Consider the following 14,330-nt stretch of genomic DNA (forward strand, 5'->3'; position numbering starts at 1 on the left):
AATATTTGGTAGAATTAAAGAACTATATACATTCCATATCATGAAACATCCAAACATGGCATTTTAATTAAATACTTAGAGTAACACATTCTCAAAAGTGAACATTTATCACATGCAGCTACAAATGGGAGAACATAACTTAGAAAATACTCTTGAATATTGGAAGACATATTCTTGAATATTGGAAGATGAACCTTCTGTGCCAATTAGAGCTTAGGATTTTTAAGATATTACATTTGAAGAAAGTCCTGCATTTATATAATTTTTGTAAGTAATTTGAGGAACTACCAAGTTTGGGGCAGTATCTGTCTGTAAGACTACTCCTCACTTAATAAAACAGGACTACTAATATTCATAAATTTACTAATGTGTATAAGAATGTTCTGATTATAAAATATACTACAAAACCTAGCATAAGAGTGGGCTGCTATAAAAATAGTTATATTGGAAATTAAGATGATTTCATCTCAGTATTGAACAATGTGATATTGACATGTGTAAAACAAATATTTCAGCAAACACATTTTCAAAAAATTCCTGTGAGGATTTAGAATAGTATTTTTTAGAAGTTTTAAAAACATCTCAAGATGAGAAGAGTTTAAACATGCTTCAGTCTCACATAGCAAACAGTAAGCTTTGTGACCAGCTAAATTTTGCCAACCAAAGCTCAAAAAGAATAAACAGGATTAAGTAACAAATATAGGTCTCATAAAGCATATTTTTACTTAATGCTCCTGTGCATCACCAGAGGACACCACACACAGCTGAGGGCATGGGGCTGGCAGTAGAGCCTCATGCAAACCCCATGGGTTAACTGGGCATTCCCTGCTTGCCTTTACTCTTACACTCTCCCTGGCATGGCAGGAACTGCTCACAGCTCTGAACACCACAACAAAGTACAGAAAAAAGTGCTAAGTGAATGAGCCAACTATCTCTTACTGCCCTAACACATACCCAGGAATAACTGCAGAGTCCAGCTGGCCCAGAATCAGCATCTTGTGCCCAGCATATATTTGTTTCCATAGCAAATAAAGTCTCTCATATGACTAAGAAATGATGATGTGAAAACACTGGTTCTGGTGAAAATCAACCTAAACTTGCATAGTAACAAAGACCATATGCTCAAGACATATGAAGATAAAGACAGTCCTAAGCTAGGCGTGTTGTTTGGGCAATTCAAAAAGCCATTGCATGTCCGCCCTCACATCTTTGTTACATCCATTTGCACTCTAAGCATATCCTCAGCCAGTTGGGAAAAGGAGCACGTTGCAGAATCCAGACCTAACAGAACAGGAGACATGCAAAATTATCACAACCATGGCCACAAAACTGCAGTGTCCAGCTTCTGTCACAGCTGAGCAGTGCAGTATCCCTGTCTAACTCCGGTCACGAATTGAGCTTGAGCTCAATGGAGCTGAGAAACTTGCTCAAGGAAAAGGTTGATTTTCATGAAAATCAACTTTTCATTTTCCATTAGGCAAATCTCCAACACCACAGAACAGTTTTTTGACTTGTGCTGCATCCTGGTAGCTTAGCCGGAGAGATTTCATTTTGATTAAGTTCAGGCACAGGATGTTGCAAAAGGTGTTAGTAAAAAATCTTATTATTAAATGTATCAATCTTTAAAATTTAAATACTTTTATTTTCTCTCTGATTCAGGACAAAGATCAAAACAAGAATAGAAATTAGGGCTTTTTTCAGCACTGCAGTGAAACAAACAGGAAGCGACAGAAAAACAGACGTGACTATCATGTTAACCTGGCCAAGTAGTTAGAAATAAGTCAAGATTATTACTTTTATATGGCAAAAATTACAGATTAACCTCAGAAGGAATTATATTAATGAAACTTAAAAGAATTTACATAAAAATAACACTATGAATTCCTAAGTTTAACATGGGACAACCTTTGCCAATTGGAAGCCAGGAATTCTTAAATATGCAAGATAAAAGGCCACACAACATTTCTGTTTTAATTAGAACTTACAGAAGTACCCCTGAGTTCTATCATTGCTCCACCTTCACCACTCGGTATCCCCATACATTATATTTCATACCATATTTTTTTCTGTATTGTTTATTTGGCAGTCTTACAAATTTTTACAAGAACTATCCTGTAGTATTATAACTTTCAAAATAGCATATAAATATGGTATCTATTATTTTGATGATAAGGTGCATAATATATATAAATGTATATTATAACGCAACAAAAAATGCTCACAGTGATTCTAAAATAGGAGCCATAAAATGCACAGGGAATATTTCTACCTTAACTTATTCCCAGGAAGCCTTAGACTTGCTTAACTCTTACTTTCTTCCTTTTAGAAACTCCTCTATAATCCAGGAACTCTATGAATGGAAATACTTGTAATAATTAGTCATACAAATATACACATTACGTTATAAAGATGTTATCTGCAGGAAAGCAAGAGTAGTTCATTGTCTTTTTGTTGCTAATTATGGATTTACATTTGAACTTTTTTCTGGACCCACAATTTCAAGAAAATGAGAGCATGGATATCTGCCAGGGAGAAAAAGATTCTGACCAACAAAAGAGACGGACCACCTATTATACTACTGAACTTTTAGCACCATAATTTGAAGTGTCAAGAGCATCCTAAGCAACTACCGTAATGGTCCAAAAGCTAACTTTTAAACATTATGTCCACTTTTCCTTTAGGTAGTAAAAATATAGATGATGGGAAATAAAAGCCAGAACGAGTAAGTATGCGAAGTTTAAAGAATAGCATATGTTCTTTTTCTGTGCCAACAGAAGACCTCAGACTCTGATTTTCCCATATGCTGAAGTAATCTGAAAGAACACACGTTTTACCTTGAGGCAGTAAGAGATGTTTAAATAGCTCTGTAACTTAAAGACAGCTTTCTGGATCTTGGAAAAACAAGGGTTTTTTGTTGTTTTTTTGTTTGTTTGTTTGTTTTTACTGGATTGAATAACAATCAAAAGATACAAGGTAGAGAGGATAGGCAATTTCTCTTTTTACTATCTATAGGAAATTATTTTTAAGTGTATCAAACACACCACAGGAATGCGTGTTCATAGTGCAACGATACAGCCTGCAAAATGAGAATCAGCAACTTAGCCTTTGTGCGGCCCTTCAACAGAAAAGGAAAGACAGAAAGCAACTGCTTTTCTGGAGAGATTTTTACTCCCACAGACATTTAGTTTATTAAATGGCCATATATTTTGCACTTCAGACAGGTAGATGCTGTGCCATGGTGGCCCTCTCCCTTGCAGAAAGGCTGTAAGACTACTCGCTTTCACATTTGTAGCTTCCTGTATTCCAGATCTACAAAGATGGCTTGAACTTAATTTTGTGTATAATTTCATGTTAGAGGAAACTTTTTGAGGTGAATACTCTTAAGCACATGAGAAATTCTGTATGGGGTAGGACCAGAAGTATACTGATGGAAACCATGTGCATCACCATGCTACACTGGTTTTCCATTTATTATTCAGATTTCAAATGCATGTTGGCAAGTATGTCTGTGCTTTATCCTCAAATGTATTTTAATTTCAGCAGCTGATTGTTTTTTCTGACTGAAGGACATGGTTATTGGCATCATGGTAGTCCCATGAAACACCAGACAATTAAAGAGCTGTGTGATTGAAAAGGGGAAATGCCATGCTACACCTGGACCAAAAAGAGAAAGCAATATGCATTTCCTCTCTGATTTCCACCAAAACCTCAACAGTCACCACTGCATCCAATTGTGTCTTAAATACAGCTACACTAAATCCAAGTCTTATAGAAGTCCTTATAAAATCTGAAGTTTAAAAGCCTTTATTTATCCTGCAGCAAATCTAGATAAAGTATCTGAAAAGCTGCTTTCTTTGAGATGTCATCAGAAAGCCATTCAGATTTTTTTAAGTACCGATCAAATGTACAGTGTGGTATCATTGAAATACCCAGCCTACATACAAAGGAACTTAATACCTAACAGATAAAACCACGCTAAAATGGATGTTAAGGTTTATCTATGTAGTAAAAAGCTATTATCAACACAGTTTATAAAAGTTTTAAATATTATCTTCTAAATCGTTATATATAAAAAGTGGTGTTTTTTTCAGATAATGTGAAATTGCCAGAGCTTTGAATAGAGGAAAAATTCACACAAAACAATCATGTTATGCAAACCCAAACCATGTAAAATCCATCAACGTAAGGTCCATATTTGTTACACTAATTGATGTTTGCATTTGCAGATACAGAACTGAACATTTTGAGACTAATAGTCTTGTCAAATAAAAAATAAATACACAATACCAGTAAATTAATTTCACATACAACATACTTTTAGTCCCGAAAATTGAAGGCTTCAGACATTTAGCTATGAATGTTGTATTTACTAATCAATATCCAAGAGGTCTCTAGAATGCCAATGACAAAAACTAAGAACAACGTTATTCAGACAAAATCACAGTTAATACAAACAAACTGAATGCAACTGACACATCAAAAGAATTTCAACCAGTAAAAGTAGTTTACATTTTCTAAAGTATATGTATTTCTTCCCATTCAGAAAAAATAAAAAAATTAAAAAAGTCTGATTTTCAAGCCAACTATCATAGCCTTCAGGCTTTTCAATGTTATTTTGTAACCAACTTGCCAAATCTAAATGGACTCACTGTCCACCTAAGCCAAAAAGCAAAGAATGAAAAGTGCTACGTTCTCCTAAGTACATATTACAATTCTGATATAACAGAGCAGTGACACTATCTTTGTACACTGAATTGTATACGTATTTTTAGTTATCTAGATACATCATATTTTAAATCAGTGGAGAGCCATCTCACTCCCATTGTATCTGTATAACTGCAAGCAGAATTTGGTGCTTGCTAATGATACATAATAAAAGAGGATATGGAAGAAGTCACTTAACCCATTTTTCTAATGGTAGGCCTCAAGCTTCTAATGTAATTCACACGAAGTCATGCAGTTTTAACTAAAATGCTATGATTTGCAATTTTACAAATTGATGCAAGAAAATGGATTTACAAAGAAATAGCATCAAAAATTACTTTTTCAAAAAAAAAAAAAAAAACTTTATTCCATACAAGCTGCTCATAAATGTGCCACAGCTGCTGACAAAGGCCTGAAGTATATTTTAATCAGTATAGCAAGAAGTTGCATGCTGTCAAGAAACTGAGATGAAGACATGGGTGTACATTTGAAATGATCTGAAGCCCAAGCAAGAATAGGTATTTATACTACCTCCAAACCTTCAGGAAGTTTACAGAACCCAAAGGATAGGAGATGAGGAAGATACAGAGATGAGATGAGCCTGTTAGAGACAGACACAACAAAGACAGAGCAAAATAAAGAAATACAAAGATGAATGATACAGTTTTATACATACAGATTATACATTTTATCATGGGTACAAGGAAATGTGGAGAAACGATAATTATCAAATGAAATGTTTTTAAATACAAGTTATATTTTAGTAATATAGTAACCTGCGGAAAATACATTTTGATTAAAATGCATACATTTGAAAAAAAAAATATAAAGAAATACAGTATTAGCTAATTTAAACTAGAACCATCACTGGTCTTGGCTTCACTGCAAGGAAACCAGGAGCAATTCACCTGATCCAAAATCACCACTGGTAGAGAACTTGGGAGTACATATGGCATTCATAGCGACCTATTCCCAGAGCAAAGGAACCTGGTCACATACCTAGGAATGCCTCCCTCCCTTTTCATGGGGCTCCAAGTACTGTCCATCTGTCTCCACATGGTAGTATTGACATCATCTGAACTTCACATGCTGTAAGATGGCACTGAGTTATGACATAAGTGCTTGGACTGATGATTAGGAGAAATAAGAAAACTGAGGAAAGTAACAAACGTCATCAGAGAACTGGTAATTTAGATTTAACTGGGATACTAAAAAACGTTATCCTAAATTGGATGGCCAAGCATAATCTTAAACAACCCTTCAAGTGCTTTTATTTCCATGAAACTATGAAGAAGCCCAAACTGGCCAATCATACTAACTGAAGTAACTGGAAAAATGCTTGAAAGAGAACCTGTCGAAATAAACTGCTCCAGAAGCTCATTCAGTTAACTATGAAGATCCCTAATTTAATATGCCATTGATTTCTTCAAGTTCTTTGGCACTTGAATAAACATCCCCTTAGAATTCTAAAATTTGTCAAAATCAAATATGATGCATGGTATAATGCAATTTTTACACTAATAAAGCGTGTGTTCAGATGCCAAGGGAGAAGAAGCAGTTATAAATGGCATACAGAAATGGAACAGAAAACATGCACAAGATCACATTATTATGGATAAAGAACACTTCAACGGGGTGCATGGAAATACAGTTTGGAAGTCATTAATCCTGACATGCACCACTCCCCCTAGTTCCTTCCTCTTCAAATTTAATCAGTAAAAGGTCTGCTAGATTCCAGTACATATAAACACACACACGTATGCACTATGAAGCCTATAGTAAAAGTGAAATAGTTAGTAAAAAAAAATATATATATATATAATGAAAACTTATTTTTCCTAACTTCATTACGATCAAATCCACTACTTTCCTGTGCTTCATACCCTTAAATTCTGAACTTTATAGACTTTTATAAACTTCCACTTTAAAGAAGTGGAGAGGCTTACAAAATTATTTTAGCATATCTGTAACAATAGAAAGGTGTTGTGTATTTGCAATCGTCTTCTGACTTTTCAGACCATGTCGTGGGAATTTAGACACGGTTCTCAGATATTAGAGTGAAAAACCTACTAATCTCAATAAAAGAAGTTAAATTGCTCTCCAAACCAAACTTCAGAAAGTTGATTTACTAATGGCAAAGATTCCTATTTTTTACCTGCCTTTTAGAGCATTTCTGCTAAAATTATTGCTACCCTCATAGCTAATAATTTGGGGTATTTGGTGTCAAATTGGATTAAAAAAAATAAATCATTTTTGCTGCTCTTATGCCAAATTTGACTGTCGGTTTTTTATTGGAACATCAAAAGCAGGCTTTTAATTCTCACAGTTTTGATGCTTAATGAAAAGTGAAAGTTAAACACAGCATGGCAGCATTAAAAATGCATGGTAAATCCATAGCACCCTGACATCTTAGCCCTGCAGAGGATGTGAAGAAAAGCCATTGTAAACAAAAGATAATACTACTAAATACAAAGCAAATTAATTAGATGGTCTGACAGACTCTTAAACAAAGAAAAAATGGAGGGAGAACATATGTACAACTATCTTCCAACAAAGATATCACAGGGGCCTGTCAGCAGCACAGCCACATATGGAATTCAAGTTTACGTCTTCATTTTCAGATTTTATTCTTAAATATCCAGAACTGGAGACACCACTAAACTAGCACAGCCAAGAACTTGGACAAAGAAGGGGTTTTACATCTTCCACTGTATGTACCTCATAGACTAGATGGCAGGGACTTACTCCTCTGAACAACCTATTTCATGAACTACAGACCACTTTTCGTTTTAACCACTGATTTTTATCAGTTATACTGCCTTCACTAAAACCAAATTTAACCAAACTAAGAATTTCCTTATAGCCAGAAAAATTCTCTAACTTCCCCTGCATCATTCGCCTTCTTAAAGGTGCATGCATCTCTTGACTATAAACTCATCAATAGTGTTTAAGATTACCTGTTTTTCTCCTTACGGTTTTCTATGAATTAAGCTTCCCATCCAAAAAAATAAAAAGTAAAAATAAAGTATTTTACTATTTTAATACATTTTTAGTACTAAAAAGAGAGAACACTACTGCTACTGTTGACAATACATGGACTATTTTTTGTTCATATGTTCTATACCATGGTTGTGCACAGATGGGTGACTAACAAGCTAAAATAATGCTTCCATTATAATTTACTAGTTAGTCTTCAAGAAACAACACACTCCTGACAATAATATCACATTTTAACTCTTAATTTTGCTTTCTTTTAGACACACTTTCACCTATTTCAAAGCTGTATGTTAACAACACATTTTTGTGTTATTAAGAGAAGCTTGTACACGTGCTCCATGACAATCAAAAAATAAATATATAGCTGCAGTGAGCATAACACTGTAGTGGAACTCTAGCATTTGGATCATGGAGCAATGGCAGGAAAAAATGATCAGAAAACTCTCTCCTGCCCCTGGCCAAGTTTCTAAGGACAGCAGAATTCCTGAGAGTTGAGCATCTCAGCATAAATTCCTGCTGCATAGATTCCTCAGTATAGATTCCTGCAATTTACATGCCACGTATGTTAGCCAGGGTGAAGTAGTACCTAAGATTATGCTAGAAGAGGCAGCAGTCCCCACTCCTGTAATATGCGCTGGGGTAACAGTTGCTTCTTAAACCCATAGGATGCTTATTGGATGGTGTCTTGAAGTGATAAAAGAAAAGTATGTTTCTTTTGAAAACCAAAAATTTATATAGAATTTTCCTCTTCTAAAGCTAATACTAATTTTAGTAGAATTCAGGTAATAAATTAAAATTCAAACCTTTTAATGTAACAGTGTAATAGATAGTAAGAGAGAAACTTAAAATAAACCAGTCCTTCTTTGCTTTGTCATAGGGCCTTCACCTGTTTTGAAGAGGTCAGTACAGGAGACTGCCAAATGTGCATTAACACTTACGGAATGCAAGTAGAAGAGCAGTGCTTCAAACTGATTAGAAGATATCTGTGTCCAAAAAGACTGTTTCTGGAAAGCTTCACTGTAATGTAGCTAAGAAGCTGCTTTACTTTTCCATAAATTTTCCTACAGTTGTTTAGATTTTTACTGTTTACAGTGCATTTAATTTAATTTAAATAATATAATGGAAGTGATTGGGTGATTTTTTAAACCAGGGGTTAGAGTGCTCTGAGGCACTTCTACAAAAGCATATGAACTGGAATTCAGTAGTTTTTCTTCTTGCAAAATAAGCACAAACAGATGGAAACCTTTAAGAATGTGTGCCCCCACTTAAAGAATCACTTAACCACTGGGTATATGAAACTAGTGCTTTCAATATGCTGTCCTGATTGGAATCTATTTCTTTGAGAATTAAATAGAGATATGAAGGTTCCAACAAAAAACCTAGGCAAAAGTGAGATGTTTCTGGAGTGAATTGCTGCATCAATTCTATTAACATGCAGAGAAGGTTACTGAAATTGAGCTTGTAATATTTTCATGGCTTGTCCTGAGGGGTCTTTTTAAGGAGACCTATTTGTTATATAAGGCATATTGTAAAAAGCTTATGGAGTGCAAGCATCTGTCCTTCCTCTCATGGAAACTAAGGAATAGGAACATTATAGCATTAGCTTTTTAAAAGTTACTCTAGAGTATCTGTTTAAGGCCATCAGCAAAATTTGCATAAAAACAACAGAAAAGCTGCCTTAAAAAGGATGGACAATCATCCAACATAGTTTTACTACTTCTGTGTATCCATACACAATCACTCACATCCTAATGTACATTATTTTTTCCTTACTCTTAGAATGTTATTGTGACATGATAAATACATTTCTATTTTATATCATCTTCATATGAGAGTATATGTTGCCTTTTAGGTCTGACAGTCTCTCCCAGGCAGCTAGATTTAGAAGTACCTATTAAAACTTTACACAGCAATGGTTGAAAGAAATGATCCCTCCTTGAAAACAAAGATAATCTTTGTATGAACAGCCTCGTCTTTCTGGATCGAACCTCACTGTGACTCTCTCACTCTCCCTTCCTGTCTTATGCCTCACACCATATAGGTGCCTCTTGCAGCACCTGTATCTGTGGCTGTTTTCTCACTCTCCACTTCTCCAGGTGACAGGTGAGCTCAATACAGCTCTGAACAGAGACACAGCAGAACAGATTGAGATTTCTCTAAAGCTAAGGCATTTCTGGAACAAGAGTCACACGGTCCAGTGGTGCTCAGACAAAAATGTTGTGGGTATTGTAATAATACTGTGTATGGAGGCTCAGTAATTCTGCAGTGCATAATTCTAGTGAATTAACTGTACATATACACAAAATTTTGCTGTGAGTTTCATTACACATGCTTGTGTTCATGTAAATAAGAAAGAGGAATAAGAAAAGATCTTTCAATATGATTACCAATAATAACAGTATCGCGTATAAGGGCTTCTATAAAAGCAAGAAAGAAAAAGTTAAGCCAATATTTTACTGTAGAACAACTCTGCAGACCTGCTCTTGCATTTTCATAAACATCATTTTCCAGAAAGTGATTTTCTCAAAGAATAATGAACAGTTCTTGTGTTTTCTCTCCAATGGTGTTGCCTTGAAAATGTTTTTCTCATTTTAACTCATGCGAACTCAACTGCAAAATCTCCAACACTCTGCCTAAAACATCATGAATGTAGTTGAGGGGTACTGCACTGGGGACAATGTATTATGCCAATTGTACAGGACAGAATGCCACATTAACACAGCTATCCTGCTTCCAACACCTGAAGTAGTTCATCTGGACACATCTGCACAGCACTGAGTTGTTCCAGATTCCTGAATTTCAAATTTAAACAAGCATGTTACTGAATGCATGAGGAACCACTCTTTCATGTAAAAGGTACTGTTTTTACACAAGAACTTTTCAGAGTATAATCACTTTGAGTTCAAGCTTTGGGTACAAAGTGCACACAACACTGGGCAGACAAATATTATCAAAAGCTCAAAATGCAAAATAAAGCAATGCATTACCATTTTTATCCATGGAATGTGGCTCAGACTGCTTCTTTCCAATATCAGCAAAGGATCTCACAATCGGGATCCTGTTGCTCAGTTTCTTCTGGTTCTGATGGTGATGCTGTTTCAGCAACGCCTCATGCACTCTGTGACGAACATCCTCACTGAGCTGTCCAGAGCCCACCTGCTGATCCAGAATCATATCTGAAAAATAAATACAAAAACATAATAAGAGAGGGGAAAGACAAAAAACTTTGCTTAAAGATGTTGCAATAACAATAATTAGTGCCCTATGGAAATACTGATGAAAGGTATCTGTTTGTTTAATGTGACAAGTATTAAAGCATGGTAAGTTTTATCTAGAAGTGTTTCACTCCCATAAATAAATAAATAGATAAATAAATGATGGTATTGATGTAACAAAGTCAATCCCTCAAAAGGTATGTTGTTCCTATGTTAAGGTCGCCTATATAACTCTGAAGACGTTCCCTGTGCATTCCCATACACAATGTATTTAAACCCAAAATTATGATGTATATAAGGTGCCCCCCACCACCAATACCTTATGTGCTACAAAGGACCAGCTTACTGTGAGGAGAAAACTTTTTAATTCCTTTTATACTTACCACAGAAGATCACAGTCTAGTTCTGTTTCTTACAATTACAGTTACAGAACTTTCAATACCATTAAAATATATATATATATATATACACACACACATATATATATGCAGTCAAGTTTCCCGCATTTGGGGAAATCGCAGGGGTCAGCACACCTGGAGTGCAGGGGATGAGCCTCGCCCTGGGAAAACCACCTCCCTGATCATGGTACCTCCCCTGAGGTAAGATGATACGGGAAAATTTGAAGCATTACTGGGAAATAACCAATAGCATCTCTTTCTACTGCCTGATGCCTATGTTCATGCAAGAGAATCATTACATGGATGTGTGAGTCAAGCTGATCCTGCTGCTAAATCAGTCATTTTTGCAGTCCACTGACAGAAAATATTAACATATTCACATTCAAAACTCCTAATAAGTATGCATTAGACATTTTGAATAGGAAAGAATTGTTGGGGATTTTGTAGGGCTTTTTTATCATTATTTTGGGAAATTCTATTAGTAATTAGCAATAATGCTTAACAGAAGGAAAGGAAAAAAAGAAAAATCTGTATCAAAGCAAGTAAAACAGCATTTAAGTACACAATGTCCTTGCACATCCATTAGAATAAACTGTGCTGCACAAAAACAGTGATAAAATAAAGCTGAGTCAAAAACTTCTTGTACTGAAAATTCAGACAGCTCATGATTCTGTGCTGGAGTCAGATTCATATCTACCAGTAAACTCAGTGGCAAAGCAAGCAGAACAGAAAAAAGTAAAACGCAGATGCACCATCACTAGAGGAATAATGTCAGGTCTCTGACAATTGCCAAGAGCACATTTGAGAATATAAAGCATTAAATAATTATACTAGTTAAATGCAGAGTTTAATTGCTAAGGCAACTACCCCCTGTATTCACATTAAAAAAAAAAAAAATCTGAAGTTCTCAGTATCCCCGTAACAATCCAATGTGTCATACATTGCCAATTTAAGAACTGAACTATAACTGCATATTTCACTTAACGTTAAGGGGCTACCAACAGCTCTTCACGACAATACACACAAAAAGACAAGACAAGTCCATAGCCAAACACAGCTGTCAACAGATGCAAACATGAGATGTATCCACATCTCACCATGTGGAGCAGTGCAGAGCTTTCCAACATTGCCTCTGACCCTCTCCAGCAATCACATTCTGCCCAGTGTTTGCAACTGTGTTCACCAAACAGCTCATGCCCAGGAGTAAGACTGTCTGGTGCTGTGCCTACACTAATACAGCTTATCTTTGGAGTGCTTCACCTGTCCCTAAAGGTAACTTTTATCTCCAGGGTTAACTTAAATGCCACCAGGTCAGGTATCTCCACACTCCCAGACAAGACAAACACATTTTTACCATTAGTCTAGACTGCCACTGAAGAGAGAGAACTATGGTAACAAGAGAGTGACAGGCAAAACTGAAGGTAACACAAGTTCAAGAGAATGCCTGCAGTAATTTTTTTGCAGAAGGAGGCAAGAATAATGACAGATCTGCAACACAAGGAGAAAAAAAAAAAAAAAAAAAAAAAAGCACCAGCTCCAAGAAAAGTATCATTTTTCCTGCTCAACTTTACCAGTTTTTGAGAAACAACCTCTGCCCTGAAGGTAAGACTATCTTCCCTTTTAGACAGGCATAGTACATGAACTGGCACATCACAGTCCCCAAAACAGGTCAGTAATTTCTGTAACGTGAGAGCTGAGAGCTAGGTGATCTTCACAGGAAAAAAAGTAAGTAATAATCATATAACTTAGGGCATAAATGCTAAAGCACAATTGAGAAGATCCTTTCTAATTCTGCTGACCAAACTACAAATTGTAAAAAGATGCATAAACAAATATTACCTTCTTTGAGTTGCTCTAAGACAGAAATCAAAAGGAAGAGCTGAAAAAAAGGACTTCTCTAGAACAGTCAGATTTAGGGTTGTGGTCATCACCTTTCTTACAGATCAGTGGAACTCCACTTGTATGGTGTCATTCCTGGAATTACAGTATTTTCCATACTAAATATTAATATATATTAATTTCTGAGGATGATGTCACTATTTAGGATGTGCCACTTGAGGAGAGAAAATGCCAGGAAAAAGAAAATCATATTGCTCTCCTCTTCCTTGCTTGGATGCTCTGCCAAGACTCACTAACAGTCACACAAACCATGGAGGGAGTTAGTGTTGTATGCCAGTGTGGTGACTAACAACATGTATTTCCTTCCAAACTGAGAAGAATGTGGCTTACCTCAAGTTTTCTTTTTTTTTTTTTCCACAACTTCCCCTTTACTTTATCATGTCTGACACATGCAAAAATGGGAGATGAATTCAGAATTGGGAACAGTGAAGGCTACTTTTCTTACCTTGATGCTCCCAAGTTGTCATTCCTTTAAATACAAATCTATTTGCAATAGCAGATATAGTTTTAGTATAAATTATGGCCAGATTCCTCTATTATATATAGTAATAAGAAGGCTGACTCCATTAGCACCTACCATTATAGGATTCCACTTAAATTTCTTCAGAAGTTTTTCAATATATCTTTTAAAAACCCTAGCCTCTGCAATGTCAATGATAACTCCCTTGATTACAAAGCTAAGCTTGAAAACAGGGAGCACACTGTTTAAAATCTGAGAGTAAATGTTAAAAAAAGAATGTTTTTAACATTTTGTTTTCAAAATAGACACTAATTCCTTCATGCTGTGTCAGGGGGATCCAATGTGCTCCCACCAGCTGAAGCTGCGCCTGCTTTCAAAGGTGTGTTTTCACACTTTTGTATCTAGAGCCCATTTTTCATATAACAAAAAAGAGAAAAGAGAACAGACCTGTAACTTTGCAGCAATGTATCTCAGCTATATACGTATGTAACAACAGAGACTCCAGCGTTTCTGTGCTGAGCAACAAGGTATGGGCATTTTTTTCTTTTAATTTTAAAAGAACGTTCAAGAGAAAAAATCTTGGTGAGCCCTTCTATCCAGGGATACAGATTCCCGTTATGCTTTTCAAGGTTCCTTCACAACTATAAACAGTGTTCA

At 35.6% G+C, this 14,330-nt stretch overlaps 1 protein-coding gene, 1 long non-coding RNA gene and 1 other non-coding gene across 10 annotated transcripts in view; all 3 read right to left on the bottom strand.

Moving 5' to 3' along the window:
- Positions 1-14,330, bottom strand: part of SLC4A10 (solute carrier family 4 member 10) — a 156,521-nt gene that overhangs the window by 46,996 nt on the left and 95,195 nt on the right. For all 8 annotated transcript variants that reach the window (XR_004752296.1, XR_004752297.1, XM_035331526.1 and 5 more), the window contains one exon: positions 10,689-10,877. Coding sequence is in view for 6 of the 8 variants with exons in the window: in XM_035331526.1 (XP_035187417.1) it covers positions 10,689-10,877 (189 nt within the window). In the remaining 2 variants the exon portion in view is untranslated. The remainder of the gene's footprint in view (positions 1-10,688; positions 10,878-14,330) is intronic.
- Positions 4,082-10,682, bottom strand: LOC118169839. Its single transcript, XR_004752305.1, has 2 exons — positions 5,704-10,682; positions 4,082-5,305 (listed from the first exon to the last, which is right to left on the bottom strand). It is a non-coding gene; the product is annotated as an uncharacterized LOC118169839 (long non-coding RNA).
- LOC118170360 lies at positions 11,365-11,523 on the bottom strand. Its single transcript, XR_004752677.1, has one exon. It is a non-coding gene; the product is annotated as a U1 spliceosomal RNA (small nuclear RNA).

Source organism: Oxyura jamaicensis, chromosome 7 (assembly GCF_011077185.1).
Source record: "Oxyura jamaicensis isolate SHBP4307 breed ruddy duck chromosome 7, BPBGC_Ojam_1.0, whole genome shotgun sequence".
Lineage (NCBI taxonomy): Eukaryota > Metazoa > Chordata > Aves > Anseriformes > Anatidae > Oxyura > Oxyura jamaicensis.